This window comes from Gigantopelta aegis, chromosome 4 (genome assembly GCF_016097555.1).
Source record: "Gigantopelta aegis isolate Gae_Host chromosome 4, Gae_host_genome, whole genome shotgun sequence".
NCBI classification, from domain to species: Eukaryota; Metazoa; Mollusca; class Gastropoda; order Neomphalida; family Peltospiridae; genus Gigantopelta; species Gigantopelta aegis.
In genome coordinates this window covers 15,330,625-15,344,994 of record NC_054702.1, presented here as the reverse complement: position 1 = coordinate 15,344,994, position 14,370 = coordinate 15,330,625, and the positions used below count along the sequence as shown (strand labels likewise).

General features: G+C 36.6%; 1 protein-coding gene across 3 annotated transcripts in view; it reads left to right on the top strand.

Annotated features, from left to right (window-relative positions):
• The window catches only part of LOC121372043 (receptor-type tyrosine-protein phosphatase S-like), a 42,547-nt gene extending 29,899 nt beyond the window's left edge, over window positions 1-12,648 (top strand). For all 3 annotated transcript variants that reach the window (XM_041498290.1, XM_041498291.1, XM_041498289.1), the window contains 8 exons: window positions 447-537; window positions 1,700-1,776; window positions 3,934-4,068; window positions 5,128-5,253; window positions 5,974-6,128; window positions 9,204-9,348; window positions 10,021-10,138; window positions 11,080-12,648. In XM_041498290.1, the coding sequence (XP_041354224.1) occupies window positions 447-537; window positions 1,700-1,776; window positions 3,934-4,068; window positions 5,128-5,253; window positions 5,974-6,128; window positions 9,204-9,348; window positions 10,021-10,138; window positions 11,080-11,120 (888 nt within the window). In that variant the 3' untranslated portion in view covers window positions 11,121-12,648. The remainder of the gene's footprint in view (window positions 1-446; window positions 538-1,699; window positions 1,777-3,933; window positions 4,069-5,127; window positions 5,254-5,973; window positions 6,129-9,203; window positions 9,349-10,020; window positions 10,139-11,079) is intronic.
• The last annotated feature ends 1,722 nt before the right edge of the window (window positions 12,649-14,370 follow it).

Genomic DNA, 14,370 nt, shown 5'->3' with positions numbered 1-14,370 from the left:
CAGTAAGTTAACGTCTACACGCGAGCCTGCCTTTAAAACATTACTATGATATTATGTTAACTTATATGCGAGCCTTTAAAGGCATATTGTCACAGACCACTGACCTATTACATGGTCTAACAAAGTATTACTTAAAAATATATACATTTGATTTGTCTCTAAATGTACTTTATTCAACCATCTACGTAACCACCGTACTCCACTTGTTAAGGATATTTTGTAAAAATAATTGAATTATGGCAATGGTCCATAAATCAAAAACTAACATTGGTGAGAGGGTTGACATATATTCCACTCCATCATGGTGTAGCTAAAGTGATGCAATAGCTAGATCTGGTCTGTGAAAAGTAATGTAATTTTGATTTATTATTCATTTTAGAGAAATAACGTTCTTAAATCTGTGACAATATGCCTTTAAAGCATTACTAGCATAGTTGGTTTTGTAGGAACTCGAAGAAAATAGTCCCGAGATGTCACATGAGATGGCTAGTCTACTGTGTAACCGGACGAAGAACAGATACATTAACATTTTAGCGTGTAAATATCAATACGGTACTTTATAAGACATCACTAAGTTACGTTCACATGGTAAGAGGTTCTTGGAACCCGGCCCTACCTAGAGAAAAGGGTCGACCCAAAATATTTCGATGTAGTTTTTTTCTAGTTTTTTTTTCTTCTTTTCTATTTTTTAAAACTAATATATAGTCGTAAAACTACATACATAACATTTATCTGAACCTGTACAGGTGAATGTAGTTTCTTTTTAATAATTATAAGCCGACCTACCCTACCTACTTGTAATTTGTGTTGGGTACGTTCCACGAATGTCTTATCCTGTCTATGGGATGGTGCATATAAAATATGCATTGCTACTGATTGAAAAATGTAGCGGGTTTCCTTTCTAAGACTATATGTCAAAATTGCCATATGTTTGACATCCAATAGCCTATGATTTTATTAATAAATGTGCTCTAGTGGTGTCATTAAACATAACAAACTTTCGTTCCTGGAAACACGGGTGGTTATTGGTCTACTGACAATGCTACAGCGCAAAAGAGTAGATATTGGAATGCTACATTTTAATCAACTTGAATATGATTTTGGAATGCTACCATACAAAATCATTATGAGATATTGTAAAACTACCATGTAACTGGATATTGCACTCCTACCATATATCATCGGGTATTGGGGCGGAATCTAGCTCAGTCGGTAGAGCGTTCGCTTCATGTCCTTGCGTAGTAGGATCGAACCACCTCAATGGACCAATTCTTTGATTGGTTTTTCTCCGTCCCAACCAGTGCATCACGACTAGTATATCAAAGGCCGTGGTGTGTGCTATCCTGACTGTGGGAAAGTGCTTGTTGCTAATGGAAAAAAGGTAGCGTGTTTCCTCTAAGACAACGAGTCAAACATTACACATATCTGATATCCAATAGCCGATGCTTAATAAATCAATGTGCTCTAGTGGTGTCGTTAAAGAAAATAAACTGTAATTTTTTCTTGGGGTATTATAATACAACCATATATTCGAATTAGGTTGCTGTAAAATGTTTATGTATATGAATGATGGAAATACATGATTAATATCAAATATATTATACCTGTCATCGTTTAATACACGTGTTATGCATGTGGGTTTATGCTTTAGATAACAGTGTGCACATAATTATGTTATAATCTTCTTCTTTTTTTCTAGATGACCACAGTCTTGTAAAACTGGTGTCATTAAATGAGGATGGCTGTTCCGGTTATATCAATGCCAATTTTATTCCCGTGAGTAGACAGTTTGAAAAGTAAACTAATGGGGCGATCACACTGGCTCGAATGAGCTTACGTTTGTTTTCCGTATACGAAAGTGGTGTGATTTTTTAAACTGGCCGAATGTCCCTCCGAATGTGTTTTCCCCAATGTATCACCGAATGCTTTCCGTTTGTTTTCCGAATGTTTTCAGTATGCTTTCAGAATGCTTTCAGAATAAACCGAATACTTCCCGCATGTTGACTTCGAAAGGTTTCCTTTCCGAATGCTTTCCGTATGCTTTCCGAATGCTTTCCGAACACGGCGAATCGACCTAGAATGGACCGAACTCTTTCTGCATGCTTTCCGCAAGGGTTCGGAAAGCGTTCGGAAAGGGTTCGTCATGTTCTATGTCCATTCGGGGTGTTCGGAAAGCATACGGAACATACTCTGCATTCTGGATGTGTACGAGCAGTTCGGAAAATGTTCTGAAAGAATACTGGAAGGGTTCTGGCTATTCGTTATACATTCGGCGGCATAAATAAAAACAAATCCGGAAAGGATACTGAAAACGTTCGGAAAGCATTCGTCATGTTCTAGGTCCATTCGGGGTGTTCGGAAAGCATACGGAACCCAGCATCTCCAAATTTTCATTCCGAATGCACCAAGAACTAGACGCATGCTTCCCTAACGTTTTCCGTACATGCCGTATGCTCCTAGAATGCTTCCCGAATACTTCCCGAATACACATGGACGCTACATTCGGATGGTCGATGAAAATTATTTTGAACATGCACAACAAATTTTTGGAGCTACCGAATGCCGTTCCGTATGCATCCGTACGGAGCCGAACAGCCAGTATGCTCCTAGAAAACACCGAATGCTTCCCGAATATGATCCGTTCGCTCCCCGAACACCCAAATTCCTATTCGGAAAACAAACGGAATGGCATTCGGGCCAGTGTGATCGGGCCATAACAAAAGATTCAATACAAATGCAAATATCTCGCCATAAAAATATTTTAAATCTTTATTTCGATCTTGCTCCTGGGGAATCAGTAACGCTGACGTCATCTGTCAGTTGCCTTCTATACAGTTGCTTATTTGTCATAAGTATTATTTCTTTGTTATCTTTTTGGTTTTGGTTGTTCTGTTGTTATTTTTATTGGTTTTGTTTTTTTAGGGTTGTTTTCTTCTTTTATTATTATTTATTTATTTATATATTCATTTTTGTTTTATTGTTTGTTGTTTTGTTTGTTGTTGGGGTTTTTTGTTGACTTTATTTAGTGCTAAATATATAGGGACGTAGTTAATGGAAGTAGATGACTTCCTCTTAAATTACGAGAATTTGCCATTGTTATTTTTGTTTAGCTGGACAAAATGGTTTTCATCCTGCATCCGATTTTGTTTGTTATACTAATTTTAAAGTGCTTATCTATTTGTTTTCAGGTATAAGTAGTTTTTGACACCAAACCCGCAAAAATCCTGGATCCGTGCCTAAAGCTCTATATTAGTATACTGGGCTCCAGCTAATTTTTACAACCTCCTAGATAACTAGTGCTATGTTCATAAAGTTATGAATTAAAAACCACGCGCCACAGATACAATCAAATATACTGTCTCGTCTTGACGACGCGGCGTCATCTTTTGAGTTTAGCTCCAACGTTAAAGGGTATTTTGCGTTTAGATCCAACGTTACGCGGTGGCGTCATATTTTGCGTTTAGATCCAACGTTATGCGGTGGCGTCATATTTTGCGTTTAGCTCCAACGTTACGCGGTGGCGTCATATTTTGCGTTTAGCTCCAACGTTATGCGGTGGCGTCATATTTTGCGTTTAGCTCCAACGTTATGCGGTGGCGTCATATTTGCGTTTAGCTCCATTTTTCACAAACTGTAAGTCCTAGACCAATGAAAGTTGGACTACGGTTGCACCTATGTATGTTCATGTCAATTTTTTTTTATAATTTTTTTATAATTTTAATATTTAAAATACTTTATGCTTAGCTTCATTTCTCACAGACTACAAAATTTTTAGATCAATGGACCTTGGTTTGTAGTTGTATTTTGTTAAATTAAAAACAAATTATTAAAATCTTTTTAAAATGTTTTTAAAATTTGTTTCGACTTGCATTGAGTTGAATATTTATGGGTATAAATATGACTGATATCGAATAAATTATTATTGTTAATTAGGGTTATAACTCGCCCAGGGAGTACATTGCTACACAGGGCCCAAATATCTCGACCATCGACGATTTCTGGCGGATGATTTGGGAAAAAAAGGTTCCAGTTATTGTCATGCTCACTGAAATCATGGACGAAATGATGGTATGTATCTAGGAACCGATGCGACAACACGCGTAGTCCGAAGGTTCTAACCCTTGTTGTTGACAAAACATTAGTGTTAAAGACGCAATATCAAAGATGCATAATGGGAAAAATTATTTTATTGTTTATTTTAAAATGTAAAGATATTATCTTGAACAACATGCCCATAAATTACTACAAGTAAATAATTTTATTTTGTAGCAAATTTTATTTATTTTTTATTTTATTTTTAAACTTTAGAGGGTGATCAAGAGGCTAAGCGTGATATCTTACTTTATTGCCTTCGTGTTTCTACTCTTACTTCGTAGATGGTGAAAAACTGACTGCTGTTTTGATATATACGCGACGTAGATTTTCTGTTCACTTTTTATCTTTTACCCAGAATGTTTTAGGAAATGTGTGAGATGAATCCATTTGTATATATTTGTTAAGAATAAAAGTTAGAATAGAGAAAAGCGGCAATAGCAACTATAATACTGCACCTTTAATAAGACCGCCAGTCTCGGACAGCACTTCCATTTGTTGTTTTTATATCGTTGGCAATACAATTGTCTGTATGTTACCAAAAGTAAATAAATATGTGTGTGTGTGTGTGTGTGTGTGTGTGTGTGTGTGTGTGTGTGTGTGAGTGTGTGTGTGTGTGTGTGTATGCATGCATGCATGCGTGCAGGTACGTACGTACGTATGTACGTAGATAGATAGGTAGATAGATTGGGGTTTTGAGGGGCAGAGATGACGTTGATGTTTTTTCTTTTATCCCCCTAAGATTACTCAATTTTGTCATTTTGCCTATTCTGTCATTATTCCTCGGTTTGTTTAGGTATGGCCCAGTTTCGGGACTACAAAATATAAAACAAAATCAATGCAAAACATTGTATTGGTACCAGTAGTGTATTTGGATGAAATGTTGTCTACATTATTTGAGATTCAGAATATTTTATGCATTTTGAAGTCACTATTCTTTATCAATAAATTAGTTCTTTGAAATTATTAAAAGCCCATTCAAACACACATTGACTGTACTGTTTTGATCGATCGTGATACTAAATGTCATTGCAGCCCAAATGTGCTTTGTATTGGCCTGAAGACCAGTATGTTCCAACTGAGTATGCAAACATCATGGTTACTTTGATGACTAGGAGAAAATTTCCCACCTACACCCTGAAGACCTTCAAACTGTGTTTGGTAAGGACATTAAATATAATGTAATAAAACATATTATGTTATGTTATGTTGTGCTGTACTATGCTGTGCTGTGCTGTGCTGTGTTGTTGTGTGCTGTGTTGTGTTTGTATTAATTAATATGTATGTTAAGTAATCTTATCATATATTACAATCATTAAATTTCCGTTACATTCATTACAATATAACATCATCCCATTGGTCCAGCCGTAGCAACACGACTTTGTTCATTTCTCGATGAATGTAAAAATAATGTTGTCAGGGAACATCATATCTGATGACATCACTTTTTAGTGGTACTTTGTCTTCTTGAGCGTTATTTTTACAAGAAAAAAAAAAGAGAACTTTTAATGTTATATTAGTAAGTTTATTTCAATTTTAATTATTAGGATTGTCTATTATTTCTTTTACGTTCATCAGAGTATTCATGTAAAAACAAACATCACCCACAAACGTATGTGTGAACGCCTTCGAATGTAACAAAAGAACAGACAATCCTTAAAATAAACATTTCAAAAGAGCATAACGTAGCATATCATAGTATAGTATAACACAATAAATTTTAATATGAATATGGATACTATTCTTTCATGTATTTAAACATTTGAACATTAATTATTTTATTTAGAAACAGACTCGAATTGTTATCTTGTTTCTAAAGTGGTCTGATATGGCAGTGCTGAGAAAATATCCGTGACCATGTCTTGTGTTTTAAATGCGCAGATGGGAACTGAACGAACTGTGAAGCATTTCTTCATACATGACTGGCAAGACTTTGACGCCAATCTCAATATATGTGATGTGGTAAATTTCATCTGTGACGTCAGACAAGCGCGTCCATCAGACAACGAATCTGGTCCAACGGTTGTACACTGCAGGTACTGTATATAGAGGGTATTTCATGTTTTTTGTCAAATATGATTTATAATAATGTCATCGAGTGAAGTTTGCAATCATATCTCACGAATAGCGCTTGCGCGACGAGTGTGATATGATTGCAAACTTCACGAGATGAGATGTAAATCATATTTCACCAAAAAAAACATGAATTTTTCTATTTATTATATAACTTTTGGCAAATTACCTTTATTTTTTAAATACCAGCAGCAAAATAGTTCCGGCTTTCTTATAGTGAAGAAAACACTTTCTACAGTGACGATAACACATTTTAGAGTGAAATAATGAAAATTTCACTCTAAAATATGTTATCGTCACTGAGTGACTGATAACACTTTTATTTCACTGATATTTTACAATATTTTACTAAATGTTATATAATAAATAGAGGATAATAAACGAGTTACCAGTTATTGTTATGAAATTTATGTCCCGAGTGAAATAATGTTCAGTTGTCAAATGAAAATTATTTCACGAGAGACATAAATTTGATAATAACTGGTACCGAGTTTGTTATTCTATTTATTGCTTCCGCTACTTTTTCTCTAAAAGCCATTATTTGTGACGTACATGCACAAAGGCAAACCTGTATAGAAGCGATGTAAACCACTTTACGCACTGTTTTGAGAATTGCTATAGCTTTGTGTTTTAATCAAGTTCATAGATACTTTTCAAAAACAAAAGTTAATTTATTCTGCTACAAAATGTATAATGAATTGCATTAAAATGACATTTTATTATAAGTTTAACACCAAAAACAGAGAGCTGTAAACGCAAACTCTTAAAACTACATGACGTCATTTTGTGTTTGCCAAATCGTGATGACGTCATATTTAGTACCGACAAGGTCATTGGTTTGTAAGTGTCAAATTGTCCAAGAGTTGTTCGTTAGACCAATGCAAAATATTTCTCACTGACAAAATATGGAAAATATTTTCCCTGTTATGAGTGACCGCTGGGGTAATAAATAGAGAATAATACATGAGTGGCGATTAGATACCATTTATCTCACGAGTTGTTTATATAGAGAATAATACATGAGTGGCGATTAGATACCATTTATCTCACAACGAATTGTTTTAAAATATATCTAATGAGCGAAAACGAGTTTGATACTTTTTAAAACAACGAGTTGTGAGAAAAAATGGATATAACGGACACAACTGTAGTATTTTCTTTATTAACATCTTTTTCGAATTAAAGTTATTTACAGCTTTTGCACTTGTAGCTAACTTATACGTCACAGACAAATGATTGTCAGGTAAACTATACGTCACAGTGTAATCGATTTCGATAGTGTTGTTTTTTCACTGGATGTATGGTATTGGTAACCTGGTCGTCACCTAGGAGCAGCCAGTCGTATGTCTTGAAATTGTTAACACACGTACATGTGGAAACAAATGTGTGTTATCAAACATAACGAATGATGTTCTCACCAATGGGTGTGTAAGAAAAAAGATTTAAATATTGCCCCTTCCCCTACATCACTACATATACAGGTACTGTATAAAGAGTTAAATATTGCCCCTTCCCCTACATCACTACATATACAGGTACTGTATAAAGAGTTAAATATTGCCCCTTCCCCATCATCACTAAATATACAGGTACTGTATAAAGAGTTAAATATTGCCCCTTCCTCATCATCACTAAATATACAGGTACTGTATAAAGAGTTAAATATTGCCCCTTCCCCTACATCACTACATATACAGGTACTGTATAAAGAGTTAAATATTGCCCCTTCCTCATCATCACTAAATATACAGGTACTGTATAAAGAGTTAAATATTGCCCCTTCCCCTACAACACTACATATACAGGTACTGTATAATATTGCCCCTTCTCCTACATCACTAGATATACAGGTACTGTATAAAGAGTTAAATATTGCCCCTTCCTCATCATCACTAAATATACAGGTACTGTATAAAGAGTTAAATATTGCCCCTTCTCCTACATCACTACATATACAGGTACTGTATAAAGAGTTAAATATTGCCCCTTCCACATCATCACTAAATATACAGGTACTGTATAAAGAGTTAAATATTGCCCCTTCCCCTACATCACTACATATACAGGTACTGTATAAAGATTTAAATATTGCCCCTTCCCCATCATCACTAAATATACAGGTACTGTATAAAGAGTTAAATATTGCCCCTTCTCCTACATCACTACATATACAGGTACTGTATAAAGAGTTAAATATTGCCCCTTCCTCATCATCACTAAATATACAGGTACTGTATAAAGAGTTAAATATTGCCCCTTCCCCTACATCACTACATATACAGGTACTGTATAAAGAGTTAAATATTGCCCCTTCCTCATCATCACTAAATATACAGGTACTGTATAAAGAGTTAAATATTGCCCCTTCCCCTACAACACTACATATACAGGTACTGTATAATATTGCCCCTTCTCCTACATCACTAGATATACAGGTACTGTATAAAGAGTTAAATATTGCCCCTTCCCCTACATCACTACATATACAGGTACTGTATAAAGAGTTAAATATTGCCCCTTCCCCATCATCACTAAATATACAGGTATTGTATAAATAGTTAAATATTGCCCCTTCCTCTATATCACTGCAGGTATTGTATAAATAGTTAAATATTGCCCTCTTCCCCATAATCACCTAAATCACCGCAAGTACTGTATAAATAGTTAAATACACTACTTGACATTGAAAAGTTTGTGTTGTTAAACGACACAACTGGAGCACATTGATTAATTAATCATCGGCTATTGGATGTCAAACATTTGGTAATTCTGGCTCGTAGTTATCAGAGGAAATCCGCTATATTTTCCTAATGCAGCAAGGGATCTTTTATATCCATTTTCCCACAAACAGGAAAGCACATACCGGTACCACGGTCTTTGTCCAGTTGTGGTGCGCTGGTTGGAACGAGCAAAAAACCTAATCAGCTGAATGGATTTGTCATTGAAATTCATATAACAAAGGTATGCCTGTGAGCCAGAAGCCATAAAAATCCTACACTGTACTGCAACCTTTATATTGTCTGATAACACCTTTCCAGTGCTGGTGTTGGAAGAAGTGGGACGTTCATTGCGCTGGACTACTTCATACAGTTTATAGAGAAGCACAGTTTGGAGGACAATATCGACATATTCCAGTTTGTACTCAAGATGAGGAGAAACCGACCTCTCATGGTGCAGTCGGAGGTACACGCAATCACCGCGATATGTAATGTTAAAGGCAAACAGTACCATCATCATTAAAGTTGATATATACAACTACCACCATCACCAGCATCATTAATATATAAACAATCTACCACCACTACCATTAAATATTAAACATCACCACCAACACCAGTACACCATCAACTCAACCATTGCGATATGCATAATAATTATATAACATTGTCATCAACACCATTATTAGTAATAAAACCAGCCACCCCGCCATTAATCTACTAGTATATCTCTGATTGTATATGTACGACTGTTATCTCGCTTTCTCTTTCTCTTTCTCTTACATGTAATATTCAACAAATGTGAGTTCTCAGTGTGTGCGTGTGTGTGTGAGTGAGTGTGTGTGTGTGTGTGTGTGTGTGTGTGTGTGTGTACTGTGTTTAGTGTGTGTGTGTGTGTGTGTGTGTGTACTGTGTATTGTGTGTGTTTGCATGTGTGTGTACTGTGTTTATTGTGTGACTGCGTTTATTGCGTGCACGTTGTGTATGCGCGCGTGTGTGTGTGTGTGTGTGTGTGTGTGTGTGTGTGTGTGTGTGTGTGTGCTAGTGTGTGTGTGCTAGTGTGTTGATGTGTTAGTGTGTGTTTGCGCGCTCTGTTGCTCTTGTTACCCTGTATTACTGGTTGGGTTCATTATTTCAGACCCAGTATATATTTATACACGACACGCTGGAGGTCTTGATCAAACAAAAGTTAGTCGACGAAGAAGGACAGTGCAACGGGATGTTTAATACAGCATCATACGACAAGAAGGCATTTGGTAATTATAGTTACACAAAATATCAGGGGTGTATGGCGAACCCATGACACGCCACCACACCTCATCCTCCAAACAACGAAAATATCAGGTAAGGCGAACCATAACCTCATCCAATAGCCACCCCCACTCACTGAGGCTAAAGGCAACACACTACCATTTGTCGTGTCATTGCAACTTAATATAGTCCGGTTAAGGAAATAGTTTCTCATTAAAAAAATACTACAAAATTCTGATATGCTTTTTGAAATCTTTCTTTGATGATTACATGTAGGTTGACCTCTGTAGTATTTAAATAAGCCATCGGTTTGAAGTAACTTGCTATATGTAGTACTAACTGATAACAACTGTGAAAGTGGTAGGGTGCCACCTGTATTAAGCAGCTACCTGTGTTAACAGGCCAAATTTTTATTCTCACAAATCATCTGATATAGTAGAAACTGACCTGTATTAAGCAGCCACTTGTGTTAAAAGGCCACTTTTATATTCACCCAAGTCATCTAGTATAGTATAAACTGACCTGTATTAAGCAGCCACCTGTGTTAAGAGGCCACCTTTTTATTCTTCCAAGTCATCTAGTATAGTGTAAACTGTAAATTAAGAAGGCACCTGCCTTAAAAGGCCACTTTTTGATAATCCATATGGGGGCTGCTTAAAGGCCCGTATAGACTGGATGCGGCGTATGCGTGCGGTCTGACTGTTTTGTCTGATGCGTTAGCGACTTGCGTTTTTGGGCATACGATTATTTCATTGCGGCTCGCTGCATGCTTTTCACAAACACACGCGTCGCGCACATCCAGTCTAGACGCTCTCATTAAAACTAATGTATTTCTAGTTTTATTAGCCAGACCGCACGCACGCGCCGCATCCTGTCTACATCCGCCTTAACACAGGTTTGACTGCATGTCTAAACGCATTTTTTTTCATTCTTTCGTATTTTTCAGCTGGAGAGGACGACAACATTAATGTACAAATTCACTTTTAAAAGTGTCTGTATCAAGCAGCCCATTTGAGTTGACAAGGACTGGAGAAAATAGCCACACCCCGTTAGCAGCCACGCCGTACGTTTAAAGACGTGTATCAAAGAAACGGAAATAACAAAATCATAATATATACAAAAAAACTAAAGATAAGGGAATGGAGTGTACGTGTGTCCGTCCATGCGTGCGTGTGTGCGTGCGTGTGTGCGTGCATGCGTGTGTATATGTGTGTGTGGGCCCATACGTAAATTAATTATTAAAATAGCAACAGATTCAAAAGTGTAAGTAAAACGACGCTCACTGCACTTACTGACCACCTGTCTGGCATCGAATTTGTCACCACACACACACATGCACACACGCATGCACACACGCAAATGCGCATGCATATGCGCCAGTATCACACAACTATTTCAGCCAATGAGCGAATACAGTTCCATTGAAAATAGTGAACCTTGTCTTTATTTTATTGTGATGAAATCACAACTGACTGTTAAGATTTCCCAGTGTTAAAACGGTGATCAGACCAAGTCCCTTAATCATGGTGTAAAAACTGGATTGATTCCTGCATGTAGCACCGAATTACCTGTTTACCATGTTAAACAAGAGTTGCTTCCCTTCTCAGACTCCTCGAAGTAAAGAGTGGTAATAATTCAAGCTCCAGGGTCCCGGTCCACAAAGCGATCTTAGCCTTAAGATCACCATAAGTGCATAGCTACCTTATGCACTTATGGTGATCTTAGTGCTAAGATCGCTTCGTGGAACGGGACCCAGGTGGCGAAGTTGGTGGTTGTTTTGTTTGTTTCGTTTGTTTGGGGTTTATTTTTCTTTCTTTTTTTTTTTTTTCTTTTTTTTTTTTTGGGGGGGGGGGGGCGTGGTATCTTGTACTGAAGAACGTGACGTCCCACGTTGGAATGAAGGGGTTATATTACACCTTACATTAATATTTAAGGGATAAGTTACATCCAACATTGAAATGAGGAGGATACGTGACGTCACACGTGAAAATCAGTGGATATGTGACGTCTCACATTACAATCAAGGGGTATGTGATGTCTCGCAATTTAATCAAGGGGGTACGTGACGTCTCGCATTAAAATCAAGGGGGTACGTCACATTAAAACATTTGGGTAGAAATATCTCTGTTAACAAAGTGAAATGAGTACTATATTTATATTGCGTTTTATTTTTGCTTTAATTTTAGTGATTTCGATAATGTATCTCCTTAAATCCGATCAACTCTATATTCAATAAACATTCAAGCATGCTGTCCTGGGCACATATGGACTGTCTGTCCAGGACATGGTGCTGTAGCATATAAGCATATAATACCAACTGAATTCATTTAGCAGCTACCCAGTAACTTTGATAGGCCCTGTGTACAATACACACAGTGCCAAATGGATGATCCGACTCTGGAGTGTTGTCTTATTGGTTCTTATGTTTGAAACACTTTAACTCATTAAATCGATTAATTTCATGTTGGACTTTTACTTATTGTCTAAATATTATGAAAATAAAAATTGCATCATATGAGTGTAGTTGTTATGAGTTTTGTATTCATTATGTATATATCAGACAAATTGTTTGTATATTAATAGTTTAATTAATCATAAATAGTCTTAATTTTACCTGTATGTACATATCAGTGAAATGTTTTTCATATCAATTGTTTTAATCAAAGAGTTATTCATAAACGTTTCGCTTTACATTCAGATAAATAATCCTGTATATTTTGACATTGATTTAAACATATATTTTAAATGATTGTATTTTTGGTACATAAATATTAAACATATTCACAAATGTATTTGAGCGTGTGTTTTCTTTTAAACAGTTTAGAAACTGAAAATAACTTTTAAATGATGAACGGAGTGTCAATGTTTGTGTACTTCAGTGATGAGAACAATACGTGACATGTTTGGAAAACGTTTTTCATTCAGACCGTTTTTGTACGACCATAAATAAATATACAAAAAAAGAAAAAGAACATTTAACAATTTAACATATAGACCAAATATTACCATGTCTCGGTACCCTATTTTAGAGACCAAATAGCCTCTCTCTCTCTCTCTCTCTCTCTCTCTCTCTCTCTCTCTCTCTCTCTCTCTCTCTCTCTCTCTCTCTTTCTCTAATGCACAATAACCATATCTTAGAAGACACCAAATAGACGTAGTTAAAAAAAATTCTGAGGTGTCATTAGACCCTTCCTTTCCCTTGTTTGACAAACTGAAACTCTAACTTGATTACACCTTACAGACTTTTTGACAAACTTAGCCAGATTCGTAATTCTGTTTTGAGTCCAGCTTAAATCCAGCATGGTAGTATAGTAAGACAATAGCTAAACGTTCGTTGGGGTTGGGGTTTTTCTAGTTGCACACAAACATTTTTTTATGTCTTAAATTCATCGATCCTGTCAACAGATAATTTACGAGAGCTCTTTCGTCTTTGATCGCACAGCGATGGAGAGGCTAAGTGTTGCGATAGCTGCATACCGACGGCTTACACCAGTAAATCGCTCAACAAGTCGTGCCTTTCGAGTGCTCTGTTTGTGAATGGTTTTACCAGACAGGTGAAACAACACACAATGTAGCTTTGTGTGAAGATGATTTGCAATATTGTATTGGGGTTTTTTTTCTGAAGAATGCACAATTTCGTACATTTCCAGTGACCTCTGCATCAGGAATATTGGTTATACGGCACCTCGGCAAATTTGCAGGGAGGAAAAAAATGTTTTATTTAAAGGCGCATTCAACAGTTTTATTTACGATGATATGGCGCCAAGAATATGGTTAAGAACCACATAGATAATGAATAGCAACAAAGTATCTTTATACCATATAGAGATAGTACATGCCACGCCTTTGGTACCACAGATATGGGCACTGGCTGGAACGAGAAATAGCCCAATGACCCCACCGATGGAGATCGATCGCGCATCTGAATAGCGCTTTACCGCTGAACTACGTCCCATGTGACGACTATTTGGGTTCTTCTAACATATGGCTATTGCAAAAGAGAGAGAGAGAGAGAGAGAGAGAGAGAGAGAGAGAGAGAGAGAGAGAGAGAGAGAGAGAGAGAGAGAGAGAGGGGGGGGGGAGAGAGACCCGTTGGCATTACCCTTATAAAGGTAACTCGTACTAAAATGGCATCATTTGATCTTTTATATGCACATTTTCATATCATATATTGAGGCTTTTGACATTATAGCTGTGGGAAACTATCCACCGACGGCGATCGATCTTGCGACCCATC